General features: G+C 38.0%; 1 protein-coding gene across 7 annotated transcripts in view; it reads right to left on the reverse strand.

The window, feature by feature from the left end:
- The window catches only part of NCOA1 (nuclear receptor coactivator 1), a 219647-nt gene that overhangs the window by 15823 nt on the left and 177664 nt on the right, over nt 1-26160 (reverse strand). For all 7 annotated transcript variants that reach the window (XM_027555936.1, XM_027555934.1, XM_027555939.1 and 4 more), the window contains 6 exons: nt 24292-24409; nt 22872-23040; nt 21563-21877; nt 15530-15631; nt 13210-13612; nt 1146-1320 (listed from right to left, as the gene is read on the reverse strand). In XM_027555936.1, the coding sequence (XP_027411737.1) occupies nt 1146-1320; nt 13210-13612; nt 15530-15631; nt 21563-21877; nt 22872-23040; nt 24292-24409 (1282 nt within the window). The remainder of the gene's footprint in view (nt 1-1145; nt 1321-13209; nt 13613-15529; nt 15632-21562; nt 21878-22871; nt 23041-24291; nt 24410-26160) is intronic.

A 26160-nucleotide genomic window follows, 5' to 3' on the forward strand; every position in this document is an offset into this window, starting at 1 on the left:
AATGATTTGGATGAAAGCCTGACAGATTCAATAAGGAACGGAAAGAGAGGAAGGAATTTAACTGCAAAGGTGAGCAGATCTGTCACCATTAGTGCGTTTTTTTTCCCCTAACAGCACATGTAAATGATCAGGCATACGTATGGAGCAAGCATTTAGTTAGATTCCGTTAGGGAACATTTATAACTGCAACGGAGGGAGAGCTGGGCAAGAGGGCTGAGAATGCCTGTTAGGGAGTAATTATAATGATGGGCCATGGAACCTAAAGTGAGTTCAAGAAGCTGGGATTAGAACACACTAGGAGACTAAGTTCTTGCATATCACACAGACAGTTCTATTTCTACCTAGCTGACACCAGTCCTCAAGGAGAGCTACATAGTTCTCTAACAGGAAGTTTCCTCTCTCACCTTTCAATGAACTTTGAGAGAATATGGTCTTAAGTTTTCAACATTAATTACCTTACTTATTATGTTGTCAGATCAAACAGCTTCCCTGTCATTTAGAACCAAGACACACCCAAATTAAAACCCTTATAAAACTCAAGTGATGTGTGAAAAGTTTAGCAGCCACAATTTGCGAGGAAAATGACTTTAGTAAGATAATTCTAAGTAAATGGGTAAAATGAGGCCACTGCAAACCTAGAGATTCAAAAAGCCAGATAAGGCAGAATGACCTTAGAAGACTTAAAACCTTTGCTGTTGCTATGAAATTCTTCAAACATACCAAGAGTGAAACTCACATGCCCACTATTCAGCTCTAGTGAACTCTAACATTTTGCCATTCTTGCTTTAGATTTTTAAGTGTTTTTATAAAGACTGATTTTTTAAAAAGTACTCATTCCTACCTCTGTCCCAGGGAAGCTCTGTTACTCATAGGAGTTGAGCGTATTCTTTAGATGCACTGGGGAATGGGACAAAAAAGTCTGGGGCCACTACAGTACCTTTCTGTATTAAAAACAGACTTATTTGCTTTAAAATTGACTTTAAACTTAAAGGACTTAAAAGACGCTATTTGGCAACATAAAATTCAGTTCTTTGAATCTGCAAATGGATAGAAGCTAATAATCTCCTACTTGGATTCTGAAGGCGTGTCTGTTCTTACGTGCTGTGGAGTATCGGGATGCTCATATACAAAAGCTGCCCCCTTACTTGTTGTTTCCCATTGCTCCTTGCTGCCAGGCCTTCATGTCTGGTGACTGGTAGCCAGAAGTGGGCGGAGTCTGCTGGAGCAGAGAGCTCTGAGGAGGAGGGATTGGCATCGGCACCATGGAGCTCCCAGGGCTTAGAGATGGAGCAAAGTTGGCCTCACCTTGGGGAACCATTCCTACAAATTGACACAAATTAATTTATGTGAATACACTATACATTTATCAACACCATAAAACAACAATCCAGAAGGATCTGTCATAACATAGGTAGAAACAGCCTGTTCAACAGAGTAAGGAAAAGATTTCAGTCTCTCAAAAACAAAACAGGAAATGTTAGTATAAACAGATAAATAAACATGTAAAAGAGATTTGGAAGAACATTTCCATTCACTAAGATATTGATCTGGGTACCATGATTACACATGATTTTCTTTTCTGTTCTTTTCTGACTACATGAAATTTTAAGTATCAAAAACAAATCTGAGCACACATAAAAGATTTCTTTTGTAATAAAAAATAAGTAGAAAGGCTATGACAGATGTTCACTAAATTTTGATAAACATTTCATGACATATGTAAGTCAAATCATTATGCTGTACACCTTAAACTCATACAGTGTTCTATGTCACTTATATCTCGAACTGGAAGAAAAAATGACTAAGTCCTGGGGATGTAATGTATAGCATACTGACTATAGTTAATAATACTGTAATGTATATCTGAAAGTAGCTAGAGAGTGGATCTTTGAAGTTTTCATCATGAGAAAAAAATTTGTAACTATGTACAGTAATGGATGTTAACTGGACTTACTGTGGTGATCATTTTGCAACACACATAAATATCAAATCATTATGTACACCTGAAACCAATATGAGGTTCGTGACATTGTACAGGAGACAGGGATCAAGACCATCCCCATGGAAAAGAAACGCAAACAAGCAAAATGGCTGTCTGGGGAGGCCTTACAAATAGCTGTGAAAAGAAGAGAAGCGAAAAGCAAAGGAGAAAAGGAAAGATACAAGCATCTGAATGCAGAGTTCTAAAGAACAGCAAGAAGAAATAAGAAAGCCTTCCTCAGCGATCAATGCAAAGAAATAGAGGAAAACAACAGAATGGAAAAGACTAGAGATCTCTTCAAGAAAATTAGAGATACCAAGGGAACATTTCATGCAAAGATGGGCTCGATAAAGGACAGAAATGGTATGGACCTAACAGAAGCAGAAGATATTAAGAAGAGATGGCAAGAATACACAGAAGAACTGTACAAAAAAGATCTCATGACCCAGATAATCATGATGGTGTGATCACTGACCTAGAGCCAGACATCCTGGAATGTGAAGTCAAGTGGGCCTTAGAAAGCATCACTACGAACAAAGCTAGTGGAGGTGATAGAATTCCAGTGGAGCTATTTCCAATCCTGAAAGACGATGCTGTGAAAGTGCTGTACTCAACATGCCAGCAAATTTGGAAAACTCAGCAGTGGCCACAGGACTGGAAAAGGTCAGTTTTCATTCCAATCCCAAAGAAAGGCAATGCCAAAGAATGCTCAAACTACCGCAGAATTGCACTCATCTCACATGCTAGTAAAGTAATGCTCAAAATTCTCCAAGCCAGGCTTCAGCAATATGTGAACCGTGAACTTCCTGACGTTCAAGCTGGTTTTAGAAAAGGCGGAGGAACCAGAGATCAAATTGCCAACGTCCGCTGGATCATGGAAAAAGCACGAGAGTTCCAGAAAAAGATCTATTTCTGCTTTATTGACTATGCCAAAGCCTTTGACTGTGTGGATCACAATAAACTGTGGAAAATTCTGAAAGAGATGGGAATACCAGACCACCTGATCTGCCTCTTGAGAAATCTGTATGCAGCTCAGGAAGCAACAGTTAGAACTGGATATGGAACAACGGACTGGTTCCAAATAGGAAAAGGAGTACGTCAAGGCTGTATATTGTCACCCTGCTTATTTAATTTATATGCAGAGTACATCATGAGAAATGCTGGACTGGAAGAAACACAAGCTGGAATCAAGATTGCCGGGAGAAATATCAATAACCTCAGATATGCAGATGACACCACCATTATAGCACAAAGTGAAGAGGAACTAAAAAGCTTCTTGATGAAAGTGAAAGAGGAGAGTGAAAAAGTTGGCTTAAAGCTCAACATTCAGAAAATGAAGATCATGGCATCTGGTCCCATCACTTCATGGGAAATAGATGGGGAAACAGTGGATACAGTGTCAGACTTTATTTTGGGGGGCTCCAAAAACACTGCAGATGGTGACTGCAGCCATGAAATTAAAAGACGCTTACTCCTTGGAAGGAAAGTTATGACCAACCTAGATAGCATATTCATAAAGCAGAGACATTACTTTGCCAACAAAGGTCCGTCTAGTCAAGGCTATGGTTTTTCCTGTGGTCACGTATGGATGTGAGAGTTGGACTGTGAAGAAGGCTGAGAGCCAAAGAATTGATACTTTTGAACTGTGGTGTTGGAGAAGACTCTTGAGAGTCCCTTGGGCTGCAAGGAGATCCAACCAGTCCATTCTGAAGAGATCAGCCCTGGGATTTCTTTGGAAGGAATGATGCTAAAGCTGAAACTCCAGTACTTTGGCCACCTCATGCGAAGAGTTGACTCATTGGAAAAGACTCTGATGCTGGGAGGGATTGGGGGCAGGAGGAGAAGGGGACGACAGAGGATGAGATGGCTGGATGGCATCACTGACTTGATGGATGTGAGTCTAGGTGAACTCCAGGAGTTGGTGATGGACAGGGAGGCCTGGCATGCTGCGATTCATGGAGTCGCAAAAAGTTGGACATGACTGAATGACTGAACTGAACTGATGTCAATTATATATCAATAAAAAAATTTTTTTAAAGCTTAAAAAATAAGTTGAAGAGGAAAAAAGGTAAGAAAAACCCATGTATGAAATGAAAAGTGAGAAAGTTTTGTTATCTTCTTCTCCTCAGTTGTCTTTATGGGCTCTTCTTCCCTTCCCTCTTTTTGTTTTTCCCCAAGCTTTACCGAGACGTGATCTATAGTCCCTTGGACTGCAAGGAGATCCAACCAGTCCATTTTGAAGGAGATCAGCCCTGGGATTTCTTCAGAAGGAATGATGCTAAAGCTGAAACTCCAGTACTTTGGCCACCTCATGCGAAGAGTTGACTCATTGGAAAAGACTCTGATGCTGGGAGGGATTGGGGGCAGGAGGAGCAGGGGACGACAGAGGATGAGATGGCTGGATGGCATCACTGACTCAATGGACGTGAGTCTGAGTGAACTTCGGGAGTTGGTGATGGACAGGGAGGCCTGGTGTGCTGCGATTCATGGGGTCGCAAAGAGTCGGACACGACTGAGCGACTGAACTGAACTGAACTGAACTGAATCTATTTAGCGGGCTTCCCTGGTAGCTCAGCTAGTAAAGAATCTGCCTGAAAGGCAGGAGACCCTGGTTCAATTCCTGGGTTGGGATGATCCCCTGGAGAAGGGATAGGCTACCCACTCCAGTCTTATTGGGCCTCCCTGGTGGCTCAGTTGGTAAAGAATCCACCTGCAATGTGGGAGACCTGGGCTCGATCCCTGGGTTGGGAAGATCCCCTGGAGGAGGGCATGGCAACCCATTCTAGTATTCTTGCCTAGAGAATCTCCATGGACAGAGGAGCCTGGGAGGTTACAGTCCATGGGGTTGCAAAGAGTCGGACATGATTGACTGACTAAGCACACACACACACAATCTATATAGCATCCAATTCACCTATTGAATTAAGTCAATGAGTTTTAGTAAAATTAGAGTTGTACAACCATCACCACCATCCAGCTTAGATATTTTTACCACATCTTAAATTTCCCTGTGCTTGTCTGTGGTGAATGCCCATACCCACCTCTAACCTCAGGCAACTATTGATCTGCTTTCTGTCCCTACAGATTTGCCTTTCATTGGAAACCATTCATATACCTGAGGTCTTTTGTATCTGGCATCTTTCACTCAGTATTAATGTTTCTGAGGTTCAACCATTCTGTGGCATCAATCAGTAGTTTGTTCCTTTTTATTCAGAAGAGTGCTTATTAGCAGCCATTGATATAACTGTTGAAAATCAACTGACCATAAAAGTAAAGGTTTATAACTGGACTTTTTATTCTGTTATAGTAATCTATATGTTTCTTGTTGTTCAGTCGCTAAGTCATGTGCAGCTCTTTGTGACCCCATGGGACTGCATGTCCTTCACTAACTCCTGAAATGTGCTCAAATTCATGTCCATTGAGTTGGTGATGTGATCTAACCATCTCATCCTCTGCAGCCCTCTTTTTCTTTTGATCTGTATGTCTATACTCATTCTAATACTACACTGTCTTGATTGTTGTATCTTTATAATAACTTTGAAACTGGTAGTCATCCAACTTTGTTCTGAATTTGCAAAACTGTCTTGGCTACTCTAGGTCCTTTACATTTCCATATAAATTTTAGCAGAAGCTTGTCAGTTTCTCAAAAAAGCATGCTGATATTCAGATAAGGAGAGTGTAATTATAAGATCAATTTGGAGCAAATATATTATCTTTTCAATTTTTTTCCTCTCGATTTCACTATGTATAGTTTTCCATTGTTGTATCTTCAAGTTCACTAACTTTTTCTTTTACAAAGTCTAATCTGCTGCTTATCCTGTCCAGTATATTTTTCATCTCACACACTGTAGTTTTTATCTCCAGAAGTTTGATTTTGGTTTTATTTATGTTTCATACCTTTAGTTAACACATTTAAGACTTCCTCTAGATTCATTAACATACAGAATGCATAAGTTATAACTTTTCATTCTGTCACCCGTGTAATTTCTGGGTTGGTTTTGATGACTGATTTTTCTTCTTATTATTGGTTTTATTTTCCTGTATCTTTGCACATCTGATAATTAAAAAAAAAAAAAATCAGCTTCTAGGGTTTACCCTGTTAGGTGCTAGATTTTAAAAAATCCTTTAAACTTATTTTTGACCTTTGTCTGGGTCATGAGTAGGTTACATGGTAACAGTTTTAATTCTTTTGGGTACTGGGCCTAAAGCGACAAGAGCAAAGTTTAGTCTGGTGCTTATTCTGCCCTGCTTCTGAGGTACAAACATTTCTGAGTATTTTACTTGACACTCATGAATTTTGAGGTTTTCTATTCTGGTTGGTGGAAAGGGGAACTGGCCCTGTGTGAACTCTGAAGATGTTCCTTCAGTTCTTTCTGGGTGGTTTTCCTTGGCCTTGATTTGTGTACAGGCACACACAAACACTGATCAGTTCTCAACTTAAGACCTGAGCAGGACCTTCTGTACATCCCCGTGGTTCTCTCTCTTTGTGGTTCTCTTCTCTGTGGTACCGTTTTACTCTAGCTGCCTTGGCTTTCCCAGACTCTAAGTGCCACTACCTCAACTATGGGAAACCACTGGCTTCTGTTGGATCTCCCCTTCCTAGAGCACAGCCTGGACAATTTCTACAACTGTTGTTCAATTTTTGGTTTGTTTCAGAGGGAAGAGTAAATTTCGTCCCTATTACTCCATGACCAAAAGTGGAAGCTGACAACAATTTAAAAAAGAAAAAAAGAGCTTATTCAGATGTTTTCTGTTACATTAGCACTTTGTGCTTTTTTTTTTCCTGACCAAATATTTCATAGTTAAATACTACTGAGGTAGAGAAAGTTATAAAGGTGCAGGAAAAAAAAAAGAATATCATAATGTGATTACCCATAATTTAGTATAATTCATTCAAATCTTCCTCTATGAAGTCTTGCATAACTTTGTGGACTGCTTCTTTCCCTTATCATTATACCATAAGTATGTTTCTATGCCCTTAAACGTCTCCTTGTAAACATAAGTACAGGTTCCTGTATAATATTTTGTGTTCTGTCATTTTTAATACAAAGACTTGTCTCTGGTTAATCTGGCCAGAGATGCAGTTACTTTATTCACTGTTGCTTTTTATAGGCTACAATTTTTAAAAAGTATTTTAAATTTTCTGTGAAAGTTTAGTCAACTTCGGACTTTCTGAATTTTTTCTTTCACTAAATGTTTAGCTACTTGTCTTCTTGGTAAAATTTATATAACTAAAGCTACATATATTTTCCTTGTTGCTTCCTCTCTATATAATTTAATCTCTGGTAAGTAATTCTTGACTTAGAATATATACAGAAATCATTATTTTCATTTATGACTCTAGTGGGTGGGTTTTCCACACCCATCATCTTCATTTTTATATCGACTGTCTGATTAATTCTACATTTAAAATTTTAACTGTTCTAGTTATGATCCTTAAAAAATATTTATCTGTTCCTAACGCATTTTAAATTTTATTTATGATAAAAGAATTTCTTTCAGGAAAAATATATATGTAAGGGGAGAGATGCTTAACATATTGTGAATATTATTCTGTGGGATCAAAGATAAACAATAAATAAGACTGTAAGTACATTAGCAAGCTTTTTGACATTTTTTTTTTCTGGTCTCATTTCACATTCTAACTGCCCATGTTTTCTTTATCAGATGACCTAGTTTTAGTAGAAAGAATCAGCCCAGTGAATAATAAACTTGGAGGGGTAGAGTTCTGGTCCCAGTTCTGTCACTACACTGGACCCTGGATTTCTTAGACCAGACATCTTGTTCCTTCTAGTTTAAAAATTCTACAGTTCTATCTTTGATTATGTTAAGTCTCCCTGCTGGAGCGTAAACAGCACCACAGCCATCTGGCAGCAGCAACTAGAATTAGGATTTATTTTTCCCTTGAAAGACTCATTGAGCATCTGCTTTCCCCACCAGACCACTGTGCTAAGCACCTGAGAAACCAAGATTTCAAAGGTCACACTTAGCTCACTCAAGGAAGTGTGAGCTGTTTAAAAAGAAAGGCAGCTGATAAACAAGTGGCTATAAGACAGGGTGGTGAATGCTTATGATTGGGAGTGTCAGGGAGGGTTTCCTAGAGGAGATACCTCTGAGGGGAGGGAGGAACAGGAGTGAGCCAGGTGAGGAAAGGACATTTTAGACAGAGGATACACAAAAGTCTAGGAGAGAGAGCAAGGTATGTATTCTTTCTTGAAACTTGAGGGGTTTGTTAAGGTGGAACATGGAGACATGAGGGAAGGGGAAATGGAGCTGATGAATCTGGTCAAGTTTGGGTTCTGGTGGAAAATTCAAGAATGTCTGTCCAGCAGGCAGCAGTACACATGAGCTGAGTGATTTGGTTTAGAGATAGACAGAGAGTCATTGGCATAAAGGACTCACTGAAGCCACAGGAGTAGATGAGGTCACTCAGGAGTGAGCGCAAGTAGCACGTTTACTATAGTTCACAGAAAAGGGGGCTCTGGATTGGCTCTAAAGAATCCATGAAATAGGTACAAAAGTTTCTTTTTAAATTTCCCTATTTTCTTTGGATATTACCACAGTAGATAATAAATTTTAAATTTCTAATCCTGTTCTTATGCACTCATCCTTATGGCACAATAGTCTAGAAAAATTTTCTGTTTTCAGGAATAAAAGAAAGCATGCTCTGTCATTATTATTACCTACGTTCCTTCATTTACTTTGGGCCTATATTAAGCTGTAGGATTCCCTTGCGGCTCAGTTGTAAAGAATCTGCCTGTCAATGCAGGAGACATGGGTTTGTCCCTGGGTCAGGAAGATTCCCTGGAGAAGGAAACGGCAACCCATTCTTGCCTGGGAAATCCCATGGACAGAGGAGCCTGGCAGGCTACAATTCATGGGGTCGCAAAAGAGTCAGGCATGACTCAGCAACTAAACAACAATAACAAACATTAAGTTGAAAAATGCCAAGACAAAGGACTAAAGCAAAATTAATTTATTCATCCTTTGGTTTTACTATCATTGATTAAGACAGGGATCAGCAAACTTTTTCTGCAAAGGGCTCAGATAGTTAAGATTTTCAGTTTTGCAGGTCATAACATTTCTGTAAGAACTACTTAACTCTAATGTGTGAAGTCAGCTACAGACAATATGTAAACTAATGAGCATGGCTGTGTTCTAATAAAACTTTATTTAGAAAAACGTGGTGGTTTTTGTTTTCCTGTTTTTGGAGAAGGCTTGATTTGAAAGGATTAAAATTTTTCCAGAACCTGAACTTGTACCAACATAAAACCTGGTCTTGAAGCTTTCTACCAGCTAGCTAATCACCTTAGAGCAAGTTTATAACTTAAGAGCAATAGAAAATATTTAAAATATTGCACCTTTAAATGTTTTTATGCTCTTCAGAAAAATAAAAAAAATTTTCTCTGTGCTTTTGTTTTTCCCATGAAAAACCTGAAAGCTCTGCCATTTCATTTCAAAATGCAACTGGATGAAACTGTTACTCTCTCCACTGTACCTAGCTTCTGGGGTTTGTTTATAGTACAAATACTAACTTTATTTTTGTTTTAAATCTTACTTTTGTGAAAAGCATTTTTTGTCAATCAAAAGTTGGACTGGAAGAAAACTCCTGGTACCAGATAGAGCACTTACAATGGGTAGTAACACATCTGGTTACACTGCCTGGAGAAGAAGGAAGTTCCACCCACTCATCTCGATCACTGTGTTCTATGTAGAATTAGCAAGAGATCAAAGATGCGATCCACAACCCTGAGGGAAATCATGTCAGCTTCAAAGGAAAAGGGGTTTTGGATCACCACCTTTTCAGGTGGCTTTGTCAAGAAATAGGAGCAGGGGACTTCCCTGGTGGCCCAGCAGCTTAGACTCTGTACGCCCACTTCAGGGGGCCTGAGTTTGATCCCTGGTTAGGGAACTAGATCCTGCATGCTGTAACTAAGACCCAGTGCAGCCAAATAAATATTTTTTAAAAAAAGAAACAGGAGCAGGATAGAAGTCCTCCTTTCTTGGCTTTCCAGAGATGAAGCATTAAAGATCATAACTGAAAATTTACAGAACTACTGTTTTTTTTAATTAGTTAATTTTTAATTGAAGCATAGTTGTATAATACTATATGTTTCAGGTATACAACACAGGATTCACAATTTTAAAAGGTTATATATTTATAATCATGATAAAATATTGACTAAATTCCCTGTGATATACAAAATATCTTTGTAGCTTATTTTATACATAGAAGCTTTTGCCTTGCCCCTAACTTGCCCCTTCCTCCTTCCCTCTTCCCCCTGGTAACCACTAATGGTTTCTACATGTGTATCTGGTTCTGTCATTGTTGTTCTTTTTATATTCACTAATTTATTTTTTTAGATTCCACATGTAACTGACGTATCACACAATATTTGTCTTTTTCTATTTGACTTATTTCACTTAGCAAAATATCCCCCAAGTCCATCCATGTTGCAAATGGCAACATTTCATTGTATCCCTTATGGCCAAGTAGTATTCCACTGTATACACATACCACACCCTCTTCATCCACTCACTTGCTGAAGGACATTTGCTAAGTTGCTAAGTCACTTCAGTCGTGTCCGACTCTGTGCGACCCCACAGACGGCAGCCCACCAGGCTCCCCCGTCCCTGGGATTCTCCAGGCAAGAACATTGGAGTGGGTTGCCATTGCCTTCTCCAATGCATGAAAGTGAAAAGTCAAAGTGAAGTCGCTCAGTCGTGTCCAACTCTTTGCAACCCCATGGGTTGCAGCCCACCAGGCTCCTCCATCCATGGGATTTTCCCGGCAAGAGTACTGGAGTGGGGTGCCATTGACATTTAGGTTGCTTCAATATCTTGGCTATTGAAAATAAAGTTGCTATGAACATTGGAGTGCATGTATCTTTTCAAATTAGTGTTTTCTTTTTTTCCACATAATAGATACCCAGTCCGGGGAACTGCTGGGTCACATGGTAGTTTTATTTTTAGTTTTTTGAGAAGTACAGTAAATACCTTATTTTTTAAAAAGAGAGTTTTACTGGGGAATTTATTAATGTTTGGCTTATCTGTAGTTATTTTTTCCCCAACAAATGAAATAAATCTTTTGATTTAAAGCTCTACAATCAGTATCAAAATGCTACTAAGAATCTCTTTGCTGTTTTGGCTAAGTTGTCATTTTGGAAGAGCAGTGGGAAACTACATGAGACTTCTAATGCTGGAGGAAGTACTTCTGTAGGCTAGAATAAGGTGAAGGAATCGCGTCAAATTCTTTGCATAGAGAAATCAAAAGATAAAAGAAAAAAAAAGACAAAGGAAAATACAACTCTTCTGAAAGCCACTCCTGTTCAGACAGACAATCTTATAATTAAGATACAGATTTATAATCCTTTTCTTGCCCACACATATAGTGTAAGTGATATAAACCAGCCAAAGATGACTTCATTGTCTTGAGGACAAAGAAACTGATGTGGCTTAATTTTTATTAAAATGTCTTAGAGAATTCTGATGCTCTTTGACACATGTCTCCCCAGATACTTAATTTAATAGTCAAAAGAATTTCAGCTCTTGTTGCCACCAGAATAAAAAGTCTAAATTGATTTGGCTGTCAAAGTTGATAAGCATATTGCCATGTGAAAAAAATCTCTATATAGTTTCAACATTTTATTCAAAGTCAAATAGCAGACTTCTCATTGAAATTCATTTTGAAGCAGGATGAAAATTTACTTTTTCTTTCATTTATAAAATAAACAGATTTATTTCAAATTTTTTTTTTTTTACAGAAACTTGCCGTTAATTTAGCATCAAAGTTTAGTTAAACCTGGTAGATTAGTCAAATGTGTTTTATTGCCACTACTAATTAGAATCTCCAAGTGATAGAAAAATCAAAAGATATCGTAACCTAGGACAAAGGAGTGCTTTTGAACTGTGGTGTTGGAGAAGACTCTTGAGAGTCCCTTGGACTGAAAGGAGAGCAAACCAGTCAATCCTAAAGGAAATCAATCCTGAATATTCATTGGAAAGACTGATTCTGAAGCTTAAACTCCAATACTTTGGCCACTGATGTAAAGAGCTGACTCATTTGAAAAGACCCTGTTTCTGGGAAAGATTGAAGGCAGGAGGAGAAGGGGATGACAGAGGATGAGATGGTTAGATGGCATCTCCGACTCAATGGACATGAGTTTCAGTAGTCTCCGGGAGATGAAGGACAGGGAGGCCTGGTGTGCTGCAGTCCATGGGTCACAAAGAGTCGGACACAACTGAGCGACTGAACAACAACAGGACAAAGGAAATAGGAGAGAGATAGTGCAAATAAAAAAAGAACAAAGCTTTTGGAAGCCAAAAAGTTGCCTGATATTTCAGAGGAATAGCTTACAACCTAAGCAGCTAAGAGTGGAGACACCAATGAGAGGTCTGAGATAATCTGTGAAGACTGACAATCCCTGTGTAAACTATCACAAAAACAAAATTCCAAGATAATAAAAAATACGTATGCAAATTTTGAGCCTATGTATTTATACCCACTGTCTGACATGGACTTTTATTACATTCTTACAGGCATCCGTGAAAGAAAGACAGACAGTAAAAATGTGCTTTGCAGACAAAATGTTAAAAATTTTAGTGTCAGACAGGTCCTTAGCTATGGAAGAGAGAAGCCTCAAACCACTGAACCATTCGGTAGCAAGAGCTAAGCCTAGAGCTTGGATCTCCTGACCCCTGAGTCAGTGCCTTGTGGGATCTCAGTTCATCCAGGCCATGCCAGTGAAAGCCCCAATACTAACCTCTAGGCTACCAGGGAACTCCCTCAGCATCTTTCCTCTTCAGCAAACTGCCTCAATTTCAGTGAACTGGAAACACACATGAAGAGAGAGACCTGCGTCTGATGTGGTACAGTTCTCCTTTCATATCCCTGGGGGATTGGTTTCAGGACCCTCACAGATACAAAAATCCACGGATGCTCAAGTACCTTAGATAAAATGGGGAATAGAACCCATGTGCAATCCTCCATAAATCATCTCTAGGTCACTTTTGATACTGATACAATGTAAATGCTATGTAAATAGGATAATAGTTCCCAGGGTGCAGGGAATTCAAGTTTTGCTTTGGGGAGCTTTCTGGAATTTTCTTTTTTTTGGTGGGGGTGGATATTTTCCACTGGGGTTGGTTGAATCCACAGATATGAAATCCATGGCTACCGGGGGCCAACTGTACGTACAAAGACAACATAAAGGTGTAAATCCTCATACCTGATCCTGGGTACTGGAAGACGTTCTGCTGCATCTGAGGATTGATTCCAGTGCCAAACTGCCCACCCATGTTTCCTGTCATGCCTCTGTTCACCATGCTGCTGCGGTTGGCCAAGGGCGCCTCGGGATTTGCTGCCAGTTGTGAAAAAGGGCTGGTAGAGGCAGGTGGTGTTCCTGGATTTGTACCATAGTTTGGTGGGTAGGGGAACTGCTGCGGAGCACCCTGAGGAAGACGGGGGTTCCCCATTTGAACGGGCAGTCCAGATGAGGGAGGGAGGCTGTTGCCAAAGCTCTGCTGCCTCATGAGCATGGCTCTTTGCTGCTGTATTAGCTGCCTCTGTCGGTGCTGTTGACTATACAACTCCCGCTGGCGCTGTGCCAACATCTGGGCATTCAGGGGTGGCTAAAAAAGAGAGAAAAAAAATCTTCCCTTACTAATGTTATTATGATTACTAATCCTTACCTTGGAAAGCTACAGGATAAAGCCTAATAGCTTGGAGCAACAGAATATGCAGCAATTATTAGTGTACAAGGCAAACTAAAACAGAAAAGGAAGAAAACCTCTTAAATGACATCCACAGGACAGAAAATGAATTAACTACATTTTACATATTAAAGTCAAACAGGACTGAGAAAAGTCAAAGAAAACATACATTGATTAGTACTATGATATAAGCCATGAAGCCAGTTAAGAGAAACATGAAAACCATAAAGAAGAGAGAGAAAATGTGCTTGCTGATTTCTATCTTATCTGGCATTATGTTATTAGGGGACTTCTTTTCATTTCCACAAAATTCACCACGTTTCCAGTATGGAGGATATTAGTTTTCTCTTTTCTCATGGAGATCATTTATTCCACTTAACTTAAATGAATAAAATGTGATTATAGGTGATTTCAATTTTCATTATACTTTTATGTATTTTCCAAATTATCTATAATGAATGTACATTATCTTTACAATTAGGAAAACTTACAAATACCATTAGAAAAGGAAGAATCAGAAATCTAGGATCCAAGGCCAAACAAATGGTCACTTAAAAAGAAAATCTTTAATTAGAAACAAAATAATACACAGAAATAAATGAACCCTGGTATTTTATAGCATTGTTGCAGTATGAGACTGCTCCAGGCATTAGAGTAAGTGTTTTAATAGCTATGATGTTATGAATGATGAAAGAAGTGGTAAAATTAGTTTGAAGTCTCCTTTTGGGCTACCTTGCAAAGCAACACGGCATGTCAACAAAGCCTTCCTCAGAAAATGTCCATTCAGGTCGAGGAGCTGATTAAAGCATACAGCTTCATAAAAATGAAACTTGCCAACCAGAAGTACCCCAATATGGAAGAAACTGACATATGACTTCTTAACAGAAGTTGTCTTTATGTGAATTCCAACAGTGGAGTTTTGTTTCCTTATAACCAATTTCCCCTTGCATGAACTAACCACTGAGACTTTAAGGCAGAGAAACCCATGTCTGGATCCACGGAGACACCAATATCTGCTGCTTAGCAGGAGCTTCTATCAGTATTTATCCTTTTGGTTAGTATTTGCCCTCAATCCAACTAGGTCCATTTTATGGAGAAAAGTTTGTCTGAATCCTTTCTAAAATACCTCATCTCCCCAATTTTTGAGTTCTTGGCTGGGAAATTAAAAAAAAAAAAAGTAGTTGAGGGAATTCCCTGGCGGTCCAGTGGCTGGGACTAAGTGTTTTCACTACTGTGGGCCCAAGTTCAATCCCTAGAGAACTAAGATCCCACAAGCCACATGGTGCAGCCAAAAAAAAAGTATATTGAAGTATGTGCAGAAGTAAGGAGGAAAGACTATATCACACACTTAGAAGGCTACCTGGTTCTTTTTATGTTTCGTTTCAATGGCCGTGAGCTCACACACAGGATTGTTAAAACAAAAACTGGAAAATGCTGATGCTCAGACTGAACAGAGAACACAAGGCAGTTAAGATAACTAAGCAATGTGACTGGGTTTTGATCAGGTTTCAGGTACTGTGCACACAGTTTCATATCCTTGGCTTCTTATTACTGATACTATTCAGGACAGCAATAAGAGTTTTCTACTTAGTCATCTGATATCTAACAGCAATGACAACAATAACAATAAAACGAAACAAAGAACCCTCAGCTTTAAATCAAATATCAGTAGCAGGTACCACAAGCTGATTATAAATTCATTTTAATAGAAAGCTACAGTACAAACATCATTAAGAGATAAGTTCACAGACCATTTCAAAAACACCTAAGTCAACACTCTAAGAAACACAACTTGGGTTAGAGAAGTACTAACAATGCCTGGTTTTCTCACATTACCTGAGGTGTAATTTGCTGCTGCATGCCTGATCTCATATTGATGCCAACAGGAGCGTTTGCTGCAAATTGGTTCAAGATAGCTTGCCGATTTTGGTGTATCAACTAGAGAAAAATAGAACAATGAGATAAACTTCTACACACAAACAGATAGCATGGCCCTTTAGAGTAACATAAACTTTTTATTGATTATTAAGAGGTTTTAGTATTGCAAGTTTAGTAAGATTATTTCCCACATTTGCCAAAAGGTGGCAATTCCTAACATTTATCAAATACTTTCTGCCTGCTGCTGCTGCTGCTGCTGCTAAGTTGCTTCAGTCGTGTCCGACTCTGTGCGACCCCAGAGACAGAAGCCCACCAGGCTCCCCTGTCCCTGGGATTCTCCAGGCAAGAACACTGGAATGGGTTGCCATTTCCCTCTCCAATGCATGAAAGTGAAAAGTGAAAGGCAAGTCGCTCAGTCATGTCCAACTCTTAGCGACCCCATGGACTACAGCCTACCAGGCTCCTCCATCCATGGGATTTTCCAGGCAAGAGTGCTGGAGTGGGGTGCCATTGCCTTCTCCAGACTTTCTGCCTACAGGACTCTAAATATGGCAGAGCATTTAAAAGTAGAATACACACACAACATAAATATATATAAAGTACACACATGTATGTACATGCACATATGCCTATATGCATATATTACAGGTGCATGTATTCTATTTTTATGCTCTGCCATATTTAGTGTTCTGCAGTGTTTATACATACATGTATTGCACACAAATATGTTTATCATGCTTTCTTTTTGTAATTTTTAAAACTCTTTATCTTGTATTGGGGTATAGTCAGTTTTGGGGGGCTCCAAAATCACTGCAGATGGTGACTGCAGTCATGAAATTAAACGACGCTTGCTCCTTGAAAGAAAAGCTATGACCAACCTAGACAGTATATTAAAAAGCAGAGACATTACTTTTATCAACAAAGGTCCATCTAGTCAAAGCTATTGTTTTTTTCCAGTAGTCAAGTATGGATGTGAGAGCTGGACTTATAAAGAAAGCTGAGCAACGAAGAATTGATGCTTTTGAACTGTGGTGTTGGAGAAGACTCTTGAGAGTCCCTTGGACTGCAAGGAGATCCAACCAGTCCATCCTAAAGGAAAGCAGTCCTGAATATTCATTGGAAGGACTGATGCTGAAGCTGAAACTCCAATACTTTGGCCACCTGATGTGAAGAACCGACTCATTGGAGAAGACCCTGATGCTGGGAAAGTTTGAAGGCGGGAGGAGAAGGGGACAACAGAGGATGAGATGGTGGGATGGCATGATGAACGCGATGGACATGAGTTTGAGTAGGCTCCGGGAGTTGGTGATGGAGAAGAAGGCCTGATGTGCTGCAGTCCATGGGGTTGCAAAGAGTCGGACACGAATGAGTGACTGAAGTGAACTGATAGTCAATTAACAATGCTGTGATAGTTTTAAGTGAATAGTAAAGGGATTCAGCCATACCTATATATCCCCCAAACTCCCCTCACATCCAGGCTGCCACATAACAAGTTCCATGTGCTATACAGTAGGTCCTTGCTGGTTATCTATTTTAGATCAGGCTTTTTAAAACTCATTAATATTTAGTTATTTCAGACATGTGCAATAATGGAGAAAAAAGAAACATCAGCCTTGGTCTTAAAGGTTGTGAGTACAAAAGTACACATACATAGGGAACACTCTCTAAAGGTCTGGAAGATGAATGGAAAAGTTGACGTACTTCTGACTTGGAGGGTACCTGTCTGATGGGCACGTATTTGGGAAAAATCCAATGTGATTTCATTAGCTGGAGAGAATTATGTAAGAAACAAATGGTCTGAGAAAATGGACTATTTATTTAACTAGAAGAAGTAATTATACTTTAGACCAGCATTTCCCAAATTGGTGTTCTAAAGAACATTGTTCTGCAGGATATTAATAGATGTGCCAGGAAAATAGCATGCTGTGCTGTATTAAGCATTGGAAATAATGGGTTACACAAGGTGAAACAGATTTCTTTAGTGTAGTAATTCTATGAGCCTTCAATTGGCTAAAGCACACTGTGGAGCTCCAAGAAGGGGATAAACTATGCAATTCATTTATTGTGAACCTTTTTTTCTGACATATAGCCATTTATTATTATTTCCTAGAACAATCTTCTATGGTACACTAGTTTGAAAGATACTGTCTATATCAGGCTCAGGATTCCATATCAGAGGTATGCCTTAACTTTAGCAGGTAAGGAAACAAGCATCCTTAGAAAGGGTATTTCCTGATAATCTACTGCTTCAAGGATTACTTGTTCAATAACTTGATATGAATAAACTGGTAAGGGAGATAATAATAACAATGATATAAACCTTGTTTTGTGTTGATATAGTACTTTATAATTTATAAATTTCTTATAGTCAACCTATCAATATATTTTAATATCTTCATATTTAATACATTTAATAAATTTTAATATACTATTTACAAACTAGAAAGTCTCTGAAAGTTTTATAAGAGACTCCAAAGAGCTGTGAATAGTGATTCAATCTCTCATCTCTAACAAGCTCAATTCTTAACTCTGGTTTCATTCATTTTTTGACTCCAATAATTCATGGGGTCGCAAAGAGTCGGACACGACTGAGCGACTGAACTGAACTGAACTGAGATCAGAAAACAAAATGACTTGGAGGGAGAAGCCCAATATAATATAAATATTACAATGATAACTTTCAGGCACTGTGGAATAGGATAAAACATTCAGAATCACGTCAAAAATAAAGATAACCAATATTATGTCTCTAAAAGTCAAAAAGGCTCTTAAAAGTCTAAAAATCTACATACTTCTTAAACTCAAACTTATGTCAGATCTTAGACATAAGTTTAAATTAACCATTAGTTTTACAAAGATTTATCAAAAAACTTGGTATATGCAAGATACTAAATAAAGTTTGAAGCCTACAAAAGTGAGTAAATTTCTATTTTCTGGGAATTCCCTGTTGAGGTCAATACAAAACAGTGCAATGAACAAGTTATAGGCTGAATATATAGAGAGATGTACAGCAGCATGGGGCAGCAACTAACTTAGCCTAGGACATGAAGACAGGGACCAAGAGCGTGAGTGAGCTCAATGGGACCTTGAAAGATGAGAATGCCAGGTGGCAAAGAGGGCAGTAGAGTGAACTCAAGGCAGAAGGAACAGCAAGTCCAAAAACCGAAGACACAGGGAATGAAAACAGGTGAAGAAAAGTAACATTGCCAGGAGTGTGGGAGTTGGGATTCCACACTGACAGCTTTATATATTCTTTGCATTGTGAGATAACGTGAAAATGAAATGGTTGGGGACAGAGGAAAAATGAGAAGTAATAAAAATGAAAAAACAACCTTAAAAAAATAAATCAAAACCCTATAAAATAAATAGGTAATTTTTAGAAGCAGAAGGAATTGTTCTAAAAGCAGCAATCTACAAGCACTTTCTGTTAAATAAAAATGATCTATTTCTACCCTCAGAAAAACTCTTATTTTCCCCTTCCCTTGACTATCTGTGTGTACAACCTAATACTGTGTACAACAATTTCACTCTGACCTGCCTCTTCTTTCTGATTACTAAAATTTTACCCATTTTCCAGCAACTTCTTCTAAGGAAGTTCTCCTAAAAGGATCACCATGTCCTTAATTTCCCCTGAAATCTTAATTTTTCTTAGTTAGGGAGTTGGGAGGAGAGAGGTTGATAATCGTTAGAGCTGGTAACACAAATTCGAAAGCAAGCCTATAAAGGTCTCGTTGACAGGCTTGTTGTATTACTAAAGGAGATGTATGTGGGGCTTGTGGCCAGTGGAAAAGCACAAACCCAGCCTATGTGTATAAAATTCACACATGTGCGTGCACACACACACAATTCAAGGCTTGCTGTCACTTTGTCTGTCTGAATGGATTTTTTCCCCCAATGCCTTAACAAGAAGTCCTCCTACAGTAAACCTAAAAGATGATTATCTTGTCAAGAAGTTCTCAACCAGGGGTATTCTGCCCCATAAAGGACAGTTGGCAATACATGAGGACATTTTTGGTTATCACAACTTGGGGAGGGGCTGCTCTTAGTATCTGCTGGGTAGAGGCAAGGGATGCTGCTAAACATCTCCCAATGCACCAGAAGCACCCCCTTAACAAGAATTATCCAGTTTCAAAACGCTAATAGTGATGAGGCTGAGAATCCTGATTCAGTCACCATGTAAATCATTGCCAAGACAAAGATTTCCTTAAGGAAGCTTATTCTTTTATCAAGCAGTTTTTATTGCCAAAAGTTTTGTTTCTCATCTAGAATTAAAAAAATCAAAAACAAAAAACCTCTTTCTGAACCACAGTTGGTATAATCTGCAGATGCGGAACCTGAAGATACAGAGGGCTGAATAAGTTTTGAATACCCCAGGCTGACGATAAGCTCTGAAAACTGCCTCTATCTCTTTATTCTTTGCATTCCTCTCAGGACCTGGTACAGTCACTATAAACATGTTCTGTGAAAAATTAAATACAGGGGAGCTAGTAAGTATTTCTTATTCTTGTGCTGTCTAATGATGAATGCCAAGTTATAACAAGAAGCAGTTTATCTTAAGTCATATTCAGAACATATTATTAATACTATACCCTCGCTTTGTTTCTCTTTTTCCTTCTCTTCCCTTAATTTCCCTTTGTGTCTTTTATTTCACCCTAACATTTAAAAATTATTCCTTATTAGTCTACCATTAAAAGTTTTTCACCTTATGCCATCTCTTTCTTTCTCCCTTTCATCATCTTCCTCTTTTTAAGTAGCATGGAAGCACATTTTATATTATTTGTTATATTTATTGAATATAATTGCATAATAATAGCGAGTATTTACTAAATGGGACTACATGCCAAGCACTCTGTTAAGAGCTTTATATCCAAGCTCTACATCTATTAATGGCTTCCCTGGTGGCTCAGGGATAAAGAATCCGCCTGCCGCCTGTAATGCAGGGGACGTGAGTTCGACCCCTGGGTTGGGAAGATACTCTGGAGGAGGAAATGGCAACCCACTCCAATATTCTTGCCTGGAAAGTCCCATGGACAGAGAAGCCTGGTGGGCTATGATCCATGGGGTCGAAAAAGAGTGGGACATGACTTAGCGAATAAACAACAACATCTATTAATGTTATCTCATTTAGTCCACATACCACCTAAGAGGTAAAGGAATTATTTATTAGATTCTTTTTAAAGATGATAAATCATAGGCTTTAATACGGTAAATAATCTTACTACTGACCCACCTCACATAAGGTTAGAACTAGGACTTGAAACCAGAGCTAACTCTATCATGCTGCCGCTCTAATAAATTTAGCTCCTTCTTCCTCTTCCTTCTGCTATTAGTAAAGCTCCAGAGAACTTCTTTAAATGCTTTTTTAAAAATCCAAAGCAAAACAGACATATGGCTAAAGAAATATAAAAGAGTAATAACAGCAGAAGCAACAACCTACATTCCTGGTCCCGTTTCCCAGAGGATAGTTTTAGCCATTTGGGTTTCTAGTTCTTAATGATTACCCTTATAACTGCTGCTTATACAGTCCTAATTACACCTGCACATTATTTGTCATGAGAGAAAATATTTATCAGCAGTATCTCTTGATGCTCTACTTTAGAAATTAAGCTATGCTTCAAAATTATTAATTTAATAATTATATGAGATGTTCATCCTAAATATTTTTTATCTCAAAAAATGGAAGTAAATTGCTTTGAAACTCTTGGTGTTAAAGGACTTTGTTATGAGCCAGCAGTCTTTAATTGAATGAGTCACCCTTATTCTTATCAGAGCAGACTAAGGATGACTTTTTGTGTCATAAAGGGTCTGGGAGTGGACTTAACACCTTTAGTGCATTGGGTTGGCCAAAAAATTCATTTGAATTTTTCCACAACATCCTATGGAAAACCCACACCAACCTTTTGGTCAATCTAATAGCATTTGGGCTGTCTTGTTACATAGAGCTATTAGCACATCCCTTTAAAAAGACACCTGTTGAACAAGGGTATTCACCTGCTGTTGTCCTTGCAATCGTTGTTGAAGTTGAAGTCTAAGTTGGTTGGGTGCAGCTGGAGGTCTGTTTAGCGTCTGCCTGGGCTGCATGCCCATGCCAGGTGAAAAAGCACCTCGAGGAGGTGTTACTTGAACAGGCATAGTCCCCAGTGAAGGTTTTTGCCTGACCATGCCTTGGAAAGGGCTAGAGAGATTGGCAGTAGGCGAAGGAGAAGAATAAGGCTGGGAATAAAGGTTGGGTCTTTCTTCCATCATCAGTGGTGGTGTTGCTTGCTGTGGTGGAAATCTCTCTGATAATACATCTAATCCACCTCCCTGTTGGAAAATAAGCCAGAAGATTTTACAAATACATTTCTGCCAATGAATGACATGCTTCTCTATACAATTTTGGATCTGAGATCATATGAAGCTCTCCAGAAGTTTGCTATTAATACTTAAAGGAATCACTTATGTAAGTTGCTTCTGAAATGGTGTAATACATTAACTGGGATGTTTAAAATCTCAGTAAAGAGAGATGAAAATATGGTTAAAATTAAGGCCCTAAATCAATGAAATAAAGCTAAATGGTTTGAAAAGAACCTCACTGCAAAGCCTAAGAATCAACAAATGTTAAATTGAATAGATTACCATGAGAAGTAGATTCCTAAAGGAGGGATTAATTTTTCTATGTCAAATATAGAATTCATGCTTTTATCTTGTTTGAAAAAAAAAAATTCACAGCTGACCTAACAGAATGCCATACAGCTACGGCTTTCAAACTTTTTGACTACTACTTATTGAAAGAAATATAATTTAAATTATGACCTACTGTTTGTGTATGTAACTGAAAACAGAGTTTCATGAAACACAACTTTCCCTTTTTCTGCATTCTGACAGTCTTTATTCTACATTATTCTATCCATTAAAAAAAATGCTGGTCATGATGCACTAAATTGATTTTTTAACTCCAAAGTCTCAAAAATACTAACCTGGAAGTTGGAATGTTATAGAACATATAGGCTGAAGTCTAGCATGAATGAAGGATAAATTAAGTCCTAAAATAAGAATAATATAAAATCTGGATTCTATTCTAGGGAAAGCTTCTAAGATTATGTTCCATAGTAAAAGGCTATAACTCTGTAATTATTATGACAGGCTTTTTGTTTTAAAAGCCCATTATTTAATTATTATATATTTTGATAACTTTCACAAGGGTAAATTATAAAATAGCTACCATACAGTGAGAGTCATATGAAAAAGTCTTGCTTAAAAATACTCTTCTAGCTTTTCAGGGCTGCATCATCTAAAAAAGGCCAACTGTAGTACATACCTGAACAAGCTTGTCAATTCCCAAAGCTCTGTCTAGTTCAGCTAGCTCAGTTTCATCTTTTCCACTGAGGAAGGATACCAGCTGTTCAAGAAGGGCCTTCTCATCATTTCTTCCTTCGACTGTTGTTGGTGGACAGAGAAGTTCATCTAATTGTGAACTAATACACTGGCTGAAGAATCAAAAGATAAGAAAAATAAAGACTGATGTAGCAAATAAGTATTCAACCTTAAGAATACAAATATACATACACATATATGCAAATCTAGTTCTAGGAAATTGCCGAGATTTTTTTAAAACCAATTCTTATGCAATGAAATTTTCTATACTTAATGTGCAGAAATTTATGAACATTTGGTATGCAGCTTGAATATATTTTTCATTATTTTGTCAATCACTGAACTTTGTTTCCACGTTCTTCATGTTAGCTTACAGAAATAGCCTGAAAAATTAACCATAGTTAAGAGAAAATAGTTTTTAACACAAGTAAAAAATAAAAATCAACCAAAAACTAAAAAAAAAAAAAAATTTAATCTAAATAAAATTTTATACTATTTATTCTATTTATATTCTATAGGTGCAATTAATTATTGATAATTGAACCATATGAAAACAGTACACATTATATGTATTACTTAACTTTCAAGGATGATCAAATCATGCTGATAACATGACAAAAGAAATCAAACTAGAAAAATGCTCAGTGTTAACCAACAAATTGTTGATTACATGTAGGAAATACATAGTCTAATCCAATTGATATCAACTGATGCATAAAACTTAAAGATATATAGAAAATTACACTAGTACTAATACTACTTCTATAATGATAAGGATTCTTCTTTGGGGAAGGTAAACAAGGCTAGAGGTCATAATTAAGGCTTCACACTCAATGCTACCTAGCCACCCTTTGGTTGCTATATATGAGATGCACTATATGTGTTGGAATAGAGCTACCTGCGTGGATTGAGGAATCAAATTCTACTCAAGTGGGGATACTGAGCAGATGTAGAAAGTATCTTCCCTTCTTATGTATTCTTGCTCCAAACAAAGAGAAAAGCTGGACAAAATAATTATACAACTAAGAACTCAAGAGCAATAGAGTTGTTGTGCTGAGGCCAATTCATCTACCAGTCCCAGAAATTTTACGGTAATCAATCAAAGCAAAGTAAGAGATGAAAAATAAAGCTGCATACTATATCAATCTCTTGGTAATTAAAATATACACTAGTCTTGCAGTCATGCAGTAAATAAATCTGTTTGATTTGGTGTCCTCCCCCATCTTTTTCTTTTCATTAAACCTTCACCTTCCATTAATATCTATAAAACACCAATACAAACTGGAATCTAGTTTGGGAAAAGCAGTTCTTTGCTGTAGAAGATGGTATCTGTTACTTGATAATACACAAAATGTACTACTCACTCTTCTGGCTTATTCTGATTTACAGCTGTCACTGTATTATTTGCCCATGGAATCTGATCACCAGTTCCTGGTTGTCCAAACTGGTTATCAATTGCTTCTAATTCCAGTTCAGGTAATCCTGGTTAAAGAAAGAAAGGTTAGAAGTCAGGATGTATTAAAACAGAAGATATGATAATATTTTTCAGAAGTAATATATTATATAGTAGAGTGAGATTTCCCCTATAAAATACTACCTCAATGATACAAAGGTCACTTATTCAGAAACTTACCCTATCTAGAATGTGACATAATAACAGGTAAATGAGAAAGTGAGAAAAGTTCTTTGAATCAAACAGAATCTGGACTTCCCTGGTTGTCCAGTAGCTAAGACTCCATGCTCCCAATGTGGAGAGCCCAGGTTCAATCCCTGTTTGGGGAACCCAAACATGCCACATGCCACAACTAAAACCCAGCACAACCAAATAAATAAATAAGTAAACAAAATAAATGCAAAGAAAATGTGACATTAAAGGTTTTTATACATTACCATAAGAGAATCACTTAGAACTTCTTCAGATATTACTGATTTTAAAAATGATCATAACAATTTCAGTTAACTGCTTTTTCAGTCTATACCCTATTCAGTTCAGTCGCTCAGTAGTGTCCGACTCTTGGCGACCCCATGAATCGCAGCACGCAGGCCTCCCTGTCCATCACCAACTCCCGGAGTTCACCCAAACTCATGTGCATCGAGTCGGTGATGCCATCCAGCCATCTCATCCTCTGTTGTCCCCTTCTCCTCCTGCCCCCAATCCCAGTATGGAATATGCAATAAGTAGGGACACTGCTACTGTCATGAAATGTTTGAGAGATGCAAGTAAAGGATAAAATATGCTCTACAAAAGGCAGAATCAGAAGCTAAACTGCACTGCAAACTGGGGCCATTTAGTAAATGGACAAAAAAACTCTACAGTGGTTAACTGAGAATATAGCTGTACAATAATGGTATGATAATTGTTGTCTATAATGATGACAAACGAAAAAAAGAGGTTGAGTTATGCTTTATGATGTAGTGGTAAAGAATTCGCCTGCCAATACAAGAGACACAGGAGATGCAGGTTTGATCCTTGGGGCAGGAAGATCTTCTGGAGTAGAAATGGCAACCCACTCTAGTATTCTTGCCTGGAGAATGTTATGGACAGAAGAGCCTGGTGGGCTACAGTCCCTGGGGTTGCAAAGAGTCGGGCACAACTGACCAGAGCACTACAGTACAATGGAAGATGGCAGTATGTACAATTTTTTTGGAAAGCTTTGATTACTTCTCTACTACTTATATTAGGGAAAAAACTGTAAAGAACCTAAATTCCAGAAATTCATTCATTAATGAATTATGGTATAGATATTTATAACATGCTGATAAATGAAAAAGGAAAAAAGTATAATCCAATACATTATTTTCAGGAGGAGTCTACTCTTAGGATATTATAAAATTTCTATATATTAATAGAATAAATCTAGTAAGCTATATATTCTTGGTAGATTTTAGGTTGTGAGACTAAGGATTACTTTATTTTCTTTTAATGTTTCTGATGGCTATTTGTAATCCTGAAAAGGAATAAAATTTATGTTAAAGCCCTAACCTCTAGTACTTCAGAATGTCATTATATTTGGGGACAAGGCTCTGAGTGAAGTGATTAAGAGTTGTCAGGGTGGCTCTACTTCAAACACTTCAGTATAACTGGTGTTATAAGAAGAGGTGATTAGGACAGAGATGACACAGAAGAGAGATGACCATGAGGACACAGCAAGAAGAAAGCTATCTGCAAGCTAGTGAAAGAGGCATCAGAAGACAGCAAACCTACTGACCCTCCTCAACCTGAACTTCCAGCC

This window comes from Bos indicus x Bos taurus, chromosome 11 (assembly GCF_003369695.1).
Source record: "Bos indicus x Bos taurus breed Angus x Brahman F1 hybrid chromosome 11, Bos_hybrid_MaternalHap_v2.0, whole genome shotgun sequence".
NCBI lineage: Eukaryota > Metazoa > Chordata > Mammalia > Artiodactyla > Bovidae > Bos > Bos indicus x Bos taurus.